The following is a 12,698-nucleotide window of genomic DNA, read 5'->3' on the forward strand; positions in this document are numbered from 1 at the left end:
GGGCAACGCTTTTCTTCATTTGTCCACCAGCAAGGACACAGCTCAAGAACAATTCATGCTTAAGGCGACACTGACACTGGCCTTATGGCCAGTTTTCCGCATCAGTTCTAGAGGGAGAAGGAACAAAGATCCCATCCACCCCTCCATTTGCATCTCCTCTCGCCATATGAATACTACTTATTTATGCTTATCCCTTCATAATCTCCCACATACAGCCCTGCTGCATCAATGTACTCCACCTCTGTATTCTTTCCTGGATTCTGGCCTGTAGGGGTAAGGACCAAGGAGGATGATGCACAGTCAGGAAAGGTGCAGTGGAGCCTTGATTAAAATCTCGGACATCAAGGATGGGGAAGTTGTTCAGCCAAGGCAGGAAAAATGCTATGGAAAGGGACTGGGGGAAGGGATGAAGCTTTCTACAAAGATTCTATTTCCAAATGACCAGAAAGAGGATGTGGTGGTGAGATTAGGATTGTTCGTGGGGCCGTATTGTGGTAGAGATGACACATGGATTCCTTGGAGGAGATTATGCCAAAGGAAAAGATTGAAATGTGGTAGTCAGGAATCCACGGGGCGGGGGTGGGAGCAGATCATATACGAACTGTAAAGAACAGAGTGTTTTGTGAGCAAATTCCAGAGCAAAGGGTGGGGACAGCGGCGGGTATAATCCCCGTGATGTCTTTTCTCCCCAGAGCTCTTGTTTGTCCCGGCCGTAAAACGATTTTCTGTGTCGTTTGCAAAGCATCCGACTAACGGTACGTTTGCTTCTGACTCAACATCATTCCTTCTCACCATGTCACCTCCAGACACTTAACCTCTGAGTTCTGACACTGACTTTCCTATTCCCTCCACTGTGTTGACACCCTGCTGTCTCTGAATGAACCACTCCCTAATTGTCCCTCTTGGGATATATCCCTTGTTGTGACAAACCACAGCCTTGGCTGCAGCCTGGCTGTCTGATCTCTGTGGCAACTCAAGGTCTTACTTCCATGGTCACCATCATCACCACTGTGTCGCTTTTATCAGCATCATCACCAAAACATTAATTAAACCTCTCCCTTTCCCATCACATGACTGTGCCAGGCTTTGTACAAACATGATAATGGTTCCCCTTCTTAGGAAGAAAATAGCATTTCCTATATCATCCCCATTACTTCTCTCTTCACCCCACCCCGAAGTCCTCAGATTATATAATTTTGATCTTCCTGTTTTTTCACCAACTCTTTCGTTAGAGTGGGTAACAAGTTTGCTTCCCTTCTGGAGCAGTGCTGCAGTTCCCAGCTCCCAAGCCTACCCATAAAGGCATTAGTCTTAAGTATATCATTTTCCATCTTCATATCCCTATCTCCTGCCATTGTGTGTATTTTGTGTGGCTCTTGTGCTCCTGACATCTGCTTTACGTTACTACTAACCTAGGGCCTGGGCCTAGGAAACGGGAGCCCCAGTTGATTTGGGATAAAAGGGAGAAAGAAAGGAATAGGAGGTGGTAGGTAAAGGAACAAGGATCATGCCTTAAGTGTTTACACGTGGTTTCCATGCTCCCCAAACTACCTGTGGCACTGCTGTCTCCGAGAAGCTGGAAGTGGAAAGTTGAGATGTGTACTGGGGATTCTGGGGGAACTTAGGAATGAATAATATTCCAAGAATACTGAAGAACTGGATCTGCCCACACTAAGGTGTGGGAATTTAGAGATCTGCATAAACCAAAAACTCAAGGGCTGTGCTCTCTTTGTAGGGTGTGGCAGGGGAACCCAGAACTTACTCCTTGTTTTATCTTTTATATCCTTAGTTTCTGCATTGTGTCTTGTCTTCAAGGTAAATCCAGTTTTGTTAGATGTGGTTTTCTTCTGCTCAGGAGCCAAGACTCTCTGAAGAAAGTAAAATTAGCCTAGCTTCCTGGCTAGAAAAAACTCCAGGTGCTGGTCACCTGCTCCTGAACCAATGGCAGCTGCTAGATTTTAGCCCAGTCAGGCCATACATCTCCATGAGGCACTGCTGAACTCTCCCTATGTTGACTAGCCTATACTTGCTGAGTTCATACCCCTCTCCCCAGGCCAATCCCCGTTTGTGCCTGTGATGGAGCTTCCCATTCAGAGTGACATAGCTGTGCCTACGCAGTTAGCTTCAACCTTTTCTGGATTTCATGTGCCACAGTCATCTCCAGACTGAGGACCTCATGCATCAATCCCAACTCTATAGCCTGGGATTTGGACTTAGGAGACTTGTTACTTAGGGTACAGAAGATAGCACTAGGAACTTGGGCCCCTGGCACCAGAGCTAAATCACAGATCTCCTAATTCTTAGGATCTATGAGAAAAGGTCCAAATTTGTAAAATGGACCCTCAGACCTATGTATCTCTAGTTCCCTGAAGCCCTTGGTTAGCAGCCTCACCAGCTGAAGAAAAGAATTAATTCTACTAAAAGGAGAGGAAGAAAGACCTGGACAATTCAGGTATAGTGCAGAAGAGCAAATTCAAGATCTCCTCCAACATCCTGCACACTTCTGCAGGGCTCTTCTGGCCTTTATTCTTCTTGTACTTGAGCTTGGAGGCTAATGTGTTTGAGAAGCCAGAATCTAGGATCTACCTGTTGGCAAAAGGAGAAATTTGGAGCTATTATCTGTTGCTGAAGATTATCTAGATTTAATTTGGCCTTCCAGACAATATGAGGGCTCTAGCCCATGGCCAAATGTTGCTGGACTCACCCAGCAAGTATAGAGGGGATGCTCTGTCTGCAGTTGCTTGTAGCAAATTAGTCACAACAGTGTGCTGATCTACTGTCCATCATCACCAGCTCTTTGCCATGATGTCTGGCTTTGAAACAGCAGCTGGAAAAAACTGATCCTGGCTTTGGAAAGGAGGCGAGGCCATGCTGCTTCCTTGCTTTGATGGGAGAACATTCCTCAGCCCATCCCTGTCTCTATTCTTGATAAGCTTCTGTCACATCCTGTGACTACATCAAATATATAAGTATGACCCATTGTTAAACTGCACGCTGAACTTACCAAAGTAAACTAACATAGTAGGAAAGAGACTGTGGCTCTCCCTCATACAGAATGTCAGGGCGTGCCCACTGGGGTTGCCAAGCCTGTTCTCTTCTAGGAACCCACACAACTGTGTGCCTGGATAGAACTAAAATTTCTCAACAGCCAAACTAAGGTCTCTGGAAATGATAGTTTCATGGGATCATTCTGGTCTGAGAGTTCTGGGCAGTCAGCCTCAGCTACCTTGATCCTCCCTTTCTATACCAACATCCTGTCATCAGTTCTTAAGACCTCATACCTTTTCCTCAAGTTTTTTTCCCCTACTGTTCCTTTTAAACACCCTTCCGCATGCCTTTCACTGCCTTCAGCCTTGTGCAGCTGAATTGCATACATCCACAAAGGTTGCTGGGCAGCTAAGATAGTAAGTGGTTCAGGATTGAAGATTTTCTACTCAACCAGCTGAACAAAGTGCAGTTAGACCAGCAGTGGGAAGAAAATATAAAATTATCTTTTTTTGGCTTCTATAATGGATTCAGATGGTTCCCTAAGATTCCAGCAAACATTTTTTTAAAAATCTGTGTATTTGAACAAAAGTGATGGATGATTCATCAATATTGGCACTTTTACGTGTTGATTCCGTTTTTTACCTGCTCTGTTTTAAAGGACACCTATGCCTGGTTTCCTGCTAATCTGTGCTGCCTAATACCACCCTGTCTGTGGCTATCTTAGTCTTGGTCCAGAGGGCGTGGCCTGAGCCTTTAGGAGCCTTTTTAGCTTCCAGCTTTATCTTGATAACCTATACCACTCCTGACCCTCTTCTCTGAGTGACTTTGAGTCTTTTCATCTCTATCCCAACCTCATAAACACATTTGTCTGAGAAGCAAGCCCCAACTAGGGCTTGTCTAAGAACGATCAGGGATGTTGGCGTTCCCAGCTACCAAACTGCCTGCTCAGCCCAGTCTGGAGTGACGTTCCTACTCTCTGCAAGCACCGAGTTATGTTCAACGAGAAAGGGGAGGGCCTTGCTGTGTGATGAGGTCTCACTCGCCCCTTCTTCTAGACTCACTTCTTTCAGGCTTCTTTTAGCATGATGCCAACACTCTTCCTCCCTGCAAGAGATGCCCAGTGGCTCTGACCATCTCTGCTTCTCCCTTAGCTCACCTTGGAGCTGAGTGGCCCCACCTCCCAGTAATGCTTATGTCAGCCAGTGCTCCCCTCATTGTCTCTCCCTCTTCTCTTTCTTTATCTCTGTGCTTCCTGCCGTGGCCCCTCAACCCCTCCAGAGCTGCTGGATGACCAGCACCCTGTGGTCCGGTTGCTGCGCAGTTTTTCCTCTGACTGCACAGGGGGCCGGCCAGTCTCCTTGGATGCCACGCTGGCGCATCACCTGCACCAGTGCTCCTACCACCTGCGCCTCTTCCGGAACTGGCTGCGCTCAGGCCGGGATGACCCCGAGTGCCTCTACGGTACCCCCTGCCACCAAGCGGGCTGCTGCCACTACCCTGGCTGGGACTGACTGCTTTGCTTATTGCACTTCTGGCAGGAGCGCCCACCTATTTCTTTCTCCTGTTTACCCTAAGGTTTTGTGACTTGCATTTAGTTGCTTGGATGGGATTGGAGCCAGACTGCCTGGTAGCTGTAGCGTTGGCTGCTCATCCCCTTCCTTTTCTCCTTCCTCACTGCCTCCTAATGTTACCTACTCCGAATTCTATTCGATACAGGAGTAGTCTCTTGCCCTGGACTCTGTTCTTATCTCTCTCACCCTCTACTACACCATCTTCAGATCCAAACATGTTTCTAGTCACTCTGAGGAGCTAGAGTACCTCTCCTAACTTCCTGCCACTAGAGTACAGGGGGAAACTGAGGCACAGAGGGCTCAATCGAATCCTTGAAGCAAGCAAGAGCCAAAGGTTAGAAGCTGGCCAGGTATAATCCTTTAACATTATATAGGTTTTAATCACTGTTGAACAGGAGGCTATGTCTTGCATAGATACTGCTGTCCTGCTTACCTTTCATCCCTTTAAGGAGATGCAGAGGAAGCATAGGAAAGATTGGGGACTGAAAATAAGTGGCTGAGATGTATGCTTCTTGATCCTCCAATGGGGGTATTTTTTTTTTTCATCCACAGGCCCCAGGATTAAGATTACATATTTACCCTTCACCCTACCCATTCTGGTGGATGTACATTGGGATTGTTGGGTTCAGAGCAGAGAATCAGTATTTATTCTTTTTTCTAGGGGGTTTGCTTCATTTTCCTGAAGGAATAGAGAAATTCTAGCAAGTCTGGGGTCTTCAGTGAGAGCAGAGAAAAGAAGCTTTGATGTGACGGAAATGACCAAGAAAGAAATTCCATTCCCCAGCCTGTTCATGCATGTGGTTTTCCTGAGCTGAGCTTCATGTGTATTGCATGCCATCCAGCTTCCAAATATTCTAGCCTTTCAACCCATATCCTAAATCTGCATGAGCCCCTCCTAAGATCGTAAGCCCTCCTCATAAATCTGGTTCTCTTGTACGTGATCCCTGAAATCTGCTGTTTCTTCCCAGCTCCATGACTTCCCTACCTCTCATTTAGACCTACTGTTTCACCCCTTACATCTGGACCTCTGTTTTATTCCCCCTACAAAGTATAAGAGCGGTGTACGTGCTTACCCTATTCTGGTACTGTTGATCTTTCCATGGGACGTTGCAGGCTCTCCATAGGTAGGATAAGAGGTAATTTGACTCACCTGGAGGCCTTAGCAGGTAGACTTTTTAGGAAATCTGGAGGTGACAGAAATAGACTCCTATAGGGGCTCTAAAGAGTTCCCTCTCCTGAGAATCTTGGATACCCCACAATCCAAAATCCACAGATGCTCATGATGGTTCTCAGGGATTCTCCATGCTTCCTTGGCCACTTGGGGTATATCCAGCAGAAATAACATTGACTTTGCCCATCTATTTTCTAACAGGATTTGAAGGGTGCTCCATGGTGCCTACCATTTATCCCCTGGAAACACTGCATAATGCCCTTTCCCTGCGTCAAGTAAGTGAATTTTTGAGTAGAGTCTGCCAGCGCCATACTGATGCCCAAGCACAGGCAACTGCAGGTATGGAGAATACCCTTATCTTGTACCCTTATCTCTGCCCCCACTCCCATGCTTCCTAGAACATAAGTAATAGATTAAAAATATAGGTAGGCACTCTGAAGAAGACACAAAAGTAGACTTGAAAAAATGTTTAATTGCATAGGTCAACTCAAAAGCATAAAAATATCACTCCTTCCAAAGTTAACTTACAAATTTAATATGAGCTCAATAAACATACTGCTGTTTTTCTAAAGTTAGTCAAATTGATTCTGAAGTTCTCATTAAAAAATAAACAAGCAAAAATAGCCAAGGAAACCTTGAAGAGCAATGAAGGCATCCTGGCTCTACCAGATTTTAAAATAGGCTATAAAACTTCCATAATAAAAACAGTATAGTACTGATACATGAATAGACAGAGACCAATCAAACAAAATCGAAAATCTAGAAATAGTTGAAGTTAGCATTTCAAAATACCAGAGGGAAGAGAGACTTTTTAAAAAAATGGAGTTGGATCAAAACTACAATGAGGTATCACCTCACACCAGTCAGAATGGCCATCATTAAAAAGTCTACAAATAATAAATGCTGGAGAGGGTGTGGAGAAAAAGGAACCCTCCTACACTGTTGATGGGAATGTAAATTGGTGCAGCCACTATGGATAACAGCATAGAGCTTCCTTAAAAAACTAAAAAAATAGGCTTACTATATGATCCAGCAATCTCACTCCTGGGCATATATCTGGAAGGAAGTCTAATTCAAAAAGATATATGTACTCCAATATTCATAGCAGCACTATTTACAATAGCCAAGATATGGAAGCAACCTAAATGTCCATCAGCAGATGAATGGATGAAGAAGATGTGGTATATATGTGTGTGTGTATATATATATACCACATATATGTGTATGTATGTGTGTGTATATATATATATATACACACACACACACACACACACACACAATGGAATATTACTCAATCATAGAAAAGAATGAAATAATGCCATTTTCAGCAACATGAATGGACCTAGAGATTATCATATTAATTCAGACAGAGAAAGACAAATATTATATGATATTACTTATAGGTGGAATCCAAAAAAAATGATACAAATGAATTTGTTTACAAACCAGAAACAGACTCACTGACGGAAAATAAACTTATGGTTACCAAAGGGGAAAGCGGGGGAGGGATATATTAGGAGTTTGGGATTAACATATACACATTACTATATATAAAATAGATAAACAACAAGGACCTGCTGTATAGCACAGGGAACTATATTCAATAGTTTGTAATAACGTATAACGGAAATAAATCTGAAAAAGAATATATATATATATATATATAACTTCAGAGATCTAAAAGTGAAAATTAAACCATGCAATAGGTAGCTCCAAAGGCTTGTCCTTTTGTAGAAGCACCAAAAAATCAAGCAAAAATTGTCTGAATTAACTTTTTCAGAACTCTGGAAAATACTCAAAAGTCACAATCAGAAAAATACCTAAAAATGGCAGGAAGCTTTTCAGCATTTTAACTTGCCCCTTTTCCATCCCTCTTCTCATCTTGGTAGCAGTCTTGCAGATGGCAGCCTATGCTCTCAGTATGGGGCCTTGGTCCCTGGTTTCAGCAGAAGCAGAGCAGACCTTATTCTCAGAGATTTATGTTTGTCTGTTGTAACTTGTCTGTGGGCTACCTGAAGGACTGACACAGGATGCTTAGCTTTGTTTCACCTAACTTGGAACTTACTCAGGGCAGAAAAGTGGCTTTGCAGAGAATGTTCCTTGAAGACATTGTAAGGCAAATGAACAACATGCTCCTGTGTGGGGCAAAGGAAAAAATATATACACTTGAGACAAACAATAGGCATATGGAAAGCCTGGGAGGAAAAACCTGGGGGAAGAATTTCTTTGGAAAACTACAGTATTCAAAAGTACCCACATAAACTGGGGAATTTGGGAAGCCAAGCAAATGCCTAGGGAAGGACACATGCACAGAGCAGACACAAGAAGACCCTAAGCTTTCAACTTTGGCTAAACTCTAGGCTAGCACAAGCAGGAAGTGAAAGTTAAGGGGAAGTTGTGAACAGTCTGGCTAATTGTTGTAGGAGTACCTCAACATACAGCCAATCTGCAAAAACGGAGAGAGCTTTCCTCCCCTTCACTCCCTTTTCCTCCTCCTCCGGTACTTTTTGTTTCTGGCAATCAAGCAAATCCTTGTCAAAACACTAGCTGAACACAAGCTAAAAGGACAGAGGCTTCAGAGATTACACGTGACAAAGACAGACTTCACAAAAATAGTTTAGACAAATCACTACACAAACAGTTACAGCCCACAGCAAACAAACCTTGAGGAGGGGGGAGTAATCTGATTTTCAGAGTTAACACATTATAATATTCAAAATGTCCAGTCTTCAACAAAAAATTTATAAAATATGCAAAGAAACAAGACAGTATGGTCCATTCATAGAAGAAATGAATAGAAACGGTCCTTGAGGAAGTGCAAACGTTAGACTTACGAGACAAAGATTTTAAATCAGCTACCTTAAATATGCATAAAGAGCTAAAGGAAACCATGGGCAAAGAACTAAAGGAAATCTGGAGAATGATATCTCAACAAGCAGAGAATATCATTAAAGAGATAGAAAATATAAAATGGAACCAGACAGAAATTGTAGGGCTGAAAAGTGTAACAGAAATGAAAAAAATCACTAGAGGGTTTCTTAGAAGGTTTGAGCAGGTAGCATTAAAAATCAGCAAACTTAAAGATAGGTCACTTGAAGGTATCCAGTATGAAGAGGAGAAACAAAAAAGAATGAAGAAAAATGAATAGAGCCAAAGGTATTTGTGGGACACCGTAAAACATACCACCATATGTATAATGGAAATGCCAGAAGGAGAAGAGAGAAAGAGGCAGAAAAAAATATTTGAAGAAAAAATAGCTGAAAACTTTGCAAATTTGATAAAGACACAAATCTATGCATCCAGATGGTTCAAACTCTAAGAAGGATAAATGCAAAGAGATCCATCCTGAGACATTATAATCAAATTGTCAAAAGGCAAAGAGAAGATCTTGAAAGTAGCAAGAGAAAAGCAATTTGTCACATATAAGTAGATTAACAACCAATTTCTCATCAGAAACCGTAGAGGCCAGAAAGCAGTGGGATGACATATTTAAAGTGTGAAAAGAAAAAACCGTCAATGAGGAATTCTGTAACTGTCAAAACTGTTCAGAAATGAAGGCAAAATTAAGACATTCCCAGATAAACAAAAACTGAGGGTTTTTTCACTAGTAGGTCTTGCCTACACAAAATGCCAAAAGGAGGCTTTTAGGCTGAAATAAAATGACACTAGACAGTAACTTGAAGCCATACCAAAAAATAAAGAACTCTGGTTAAAGTAACTACACTGGTAAATATAAAAGCCAGCATTACTGTACTTTTGGCTTGTAGCTCCCCTTTTTGTCTCATATGTGACAACACACAAATGAATAAAACGATCATTGTAAGTCCATTTTAATGGGCACACAGTGTATAAGCATCTAATTTGTGACAATAACAAAATAAGGTGGGGACTGAGCTTTATAGGAGCACAGTTTTTTTATGTTATTGAAGCTAAATTGCCATTAATTCAAACATTGCTACTGACCTTACAGAAGTAAAAAGGATTGTAAGAGAGTACCATGAACAATTGTATGCCAACAAATTAGATAACCTAAATGAAAAGGACAATTTCCAGAAACACACAAACTACAAAAACAGACCCAAGAAAAGACAGGAAATCTGAACATACCTATAACAAGGGAAAAGACCTAATCAATAGCAAAAAATCTCTCAACAGAGAAGAGTCCAGGACCAGATGGTTTCACTGGTAAATTCTACCAAATATTTAAGAATAATTAGCCCCAGTCTTTCTCACACTCTTCTGAAAAATTGAAGAGGAGGAAATACTGTCAGTGAAACCAGCATTACCCTGATACCAAAGCCAGACAAAGACACCATAAGAAAAGAAAACTATAGACTAATATCCCTTGTGAATATAGAGGCAAAATTCTTCAACAAAATATTAGCAAACCAAATCAAGCAGCACATTAAAAGAATTATACACCGTGATCAAGTGATACTTATCACTTGCAAGGGTGATTCAAAATAAGAAAATCAGTCAATGTAATACACTATGTTAATAGAAGAAGAAAAAACAATATCTCAATTGATACAGAAAACCATTTGGCAAAACCCAACACCCTTTCATGATAAAAACGGTCAGAAAATTAGAAACAGAAAGGAATTTCCTCAGCACGATAAAGGGCATTTATAAACAAACCACAGCACACATTATACTCAGTAGTGAAAGACTGGAAGTTTTCCCCTTAAGATCAAGAACGAGACAAGGATGCCCACTTTCACCACTGCTATTCAGCCTTGTACTGGAAATGTTCGGGAGAGCAGCCCAGCAAGAAAAAGAATCTATATCAGAAAGAAAGAAATAAAATTATCTCTATTCCCAGAGGACATAATCATATGTAGAGAAAATGGAGAAGAACCCACAAAAGAACTACCAGAACTAAAGAACAAATTCAGCAAATGTTGCAGGGTACAAGGTCAGTTGTGTTTCTATACACCAGGAGTGAATAACCCAAAAAGGAAATTAAGAAAACAATACCATTTATAATAGCTCCCAAAAGAATAAAATACTTAGGAGCAAATTTAACCAAGAAGTTTAAATACTTGTACACTGAAAGCTACAAAACATTGCTGAAATAAAGAAGACCTTAATAAATGCTCGTAGGACATCTCATGTTCATGTAGAAGACATAATAATGTTACAATGGCAATACTCCCCAAAGTGATCTCTGGATTAAATATTAAATATGGCAAAATGTTAACATGTTAAATATAGGCGATGAGTATACATAGGTATTGATGGTACTAGTCTTTCAGCTACTTTTTAAATATATGTTCAAAAATATTCTTAATATAAAGTTTAAAATATTAAAAATGGTTTATGTGAAGGGTCCCTAGGAGATGTTACTTCCCAGCCTGAGGAAGTATAAGTTGGTTTTGACTTATATGGAGAAACTGCAGCTCTTGGATTCTTCCTCATAGGCTTTTTTTCCTTCCCTCTGTCTCCCTTGCCCATCCAGCCCTCTTTGACTCTATGCACAGCCACCAGGCCTCAGATAGCCCATTTTCTCCACCTCGCAGTCTTCATTCACCTACCCTACAACTCCAGCAGCGCTCTGAAAAGCCCCCTTGGTGTAAGTAATTCTTTTGGAACTGCCTAGACAAAGGCCAGGAGGGATGGAGGGACTGGTGAATGAGAGACTTGTCATAGGAGGGAAACAAAGATGGGGGCATTGAAAGACCCAGAGTAACCAGTCAGGGAAGCAGTCTCATTTGCTGTTTCCAGGATGAAGGGAGGGTCTGCTTATTCTCTCTCATCTGTCATCTCTGTCCTCCACGCCCCTCTGTCTCACTGGAGGGACTCCTAAGTGATAGTGGCCCAGTGGGCACTTTGGGGAAGAAAAGATGAAGGTCTCATTGTCCTCAGATCCCTCTTTGGTCTCTGCAGCTTTCTCAAGAAAAAAATGATTTGGGAGGAGACCTGAATATAAGGAAAATGTGGGAGAAAGATACTAGAATCTGCTACTACTTCCTACATGTCCCTTCTATTGTTTCTTCTCATTTGTTAGTTCAAGTTCAGGTACTGCTTTTTCCCATCTCTTCCTTATAATCTCTAGCCTGTCACTAGTTATCCTTGGTAACAGTGTGAACAGTGGAGCCACAGGGAGTTCTTAGGGTGACTGTAGGGAGGGAGAGTTACTAGTGGTAATCAGACGGGGGATAAGGGCCAGAGACTCTGGAATGGAAAAATTCTTTCCTTATTCATCCTACCTCCAGGAAATACCTAAAACCAGACATGGAGTTCATTATTCTCCTTGAGTAGAACTGAAGCAGAGACCCATATTTCAGCACTGGGGTCAACAACTGTAGAATTTTGCCCTTCTTCTAGCACCCTGTATGCAGAAGAAACTTTCCTTGCTGACACCAAGAATTCTTCCCCTGAGTTTCAGATGATCCTACACTCACCTTACCATTGGTCCTTTTACCTCTGCCCAGTGGTTTTTATGAGTTCTGTGCCCTGGAAATCTTATCTTTCTTTGGCTTCATTTCTGTCTCAACTCTTTGATTTGTCTGAATATTAAGGCTACTTCTATCCTTGGGTGAACTCAGCCTAAATCTTTTTTCTTCTTTTTTAAAAATCTCAGTATCAGATGTATAGCCTCAAAGGTAAATATTTTCTTTAGGGTCTGTCTGTCTGCCCTAAATAGTCCTTGCTGGCCTAAAACCAAGTTCCTCTTTTTTTTTTTTTTTCCTTGCTTAAAGCATGCCTTTTATGACCCTTTGCAGAAAAGAGCTGGCATTCCTTAAACTCAGTGACTGATGGAGCCTTTGCAGACTGAGGCTTACCACCTTTCCCAGTTCTCATTGATGACAAGATATTCAGGTGTCCCCTAGTTCCAGAATCTGTCATTATTGATATCAGAGTGCTTTAAATATAAAGCTATAATACCACCAATAAATATGGTATTTACAAAGGGAAAAGTAGATTAGCCTCCTATAAGAAGTCAAGGAGGAAGTAGAAGTTGGGGT

At 41.7% G+C, this 12,698-nt stretch overlaps 1 protein-coding gene across 12 annotated transcripts in view; it reads left to right on the forward strand.

The window, feature by feature from the left end:
- PPIP5K1 (diphosphoinositol pentakisphosphate kinase 1) overlaps positions 1-12,698 on the forward strand; it is a 35,841-nt gene that overhangs the window by 20,206 nt on the left and 2,937 nt on the right. For 7 of the 12 annotated variants that reach the window (XM_006201782.4, XM_031672860.2, XM_015237199.3 and 4 more), the window contains 3 exons: positions 693-755; positions 5,932-6,069; positions 11,189-11,302. In XM_006201782.4, coding sequence (XP_006201844.1) covers positions 693-755; positions 5,932-6,069; positions 11,189-11,302 — 315 coding nt within the window. Of the gene's footprint in view, positions 1-692; positions 756-4,266; positions 4,450-5,931; positions 6,070-11,188; positions 11,303-12,698 lie in introns of all 12 variants that reach the window. The other 5 variants (XM_015237203.3, XM_015237201.3, XM_072962576.1 and 2 more) reach the window with 2 other exon arrangements.

The sequence above is a fragment of the Vicugna pacos genome, chromosome 6 (assembly GCF_048564905.1).
Source record: "Vicugna pacos chromosome 6, VicPac4, whole genome shotgun sequence".
Taxonomy (NCBI): domain Eukaryota; kingdom Metazoa; phylum Chordata; class Mammalia; order Artiodactyla; family Camelidae; genus Vicugna; species Vicugna pacos.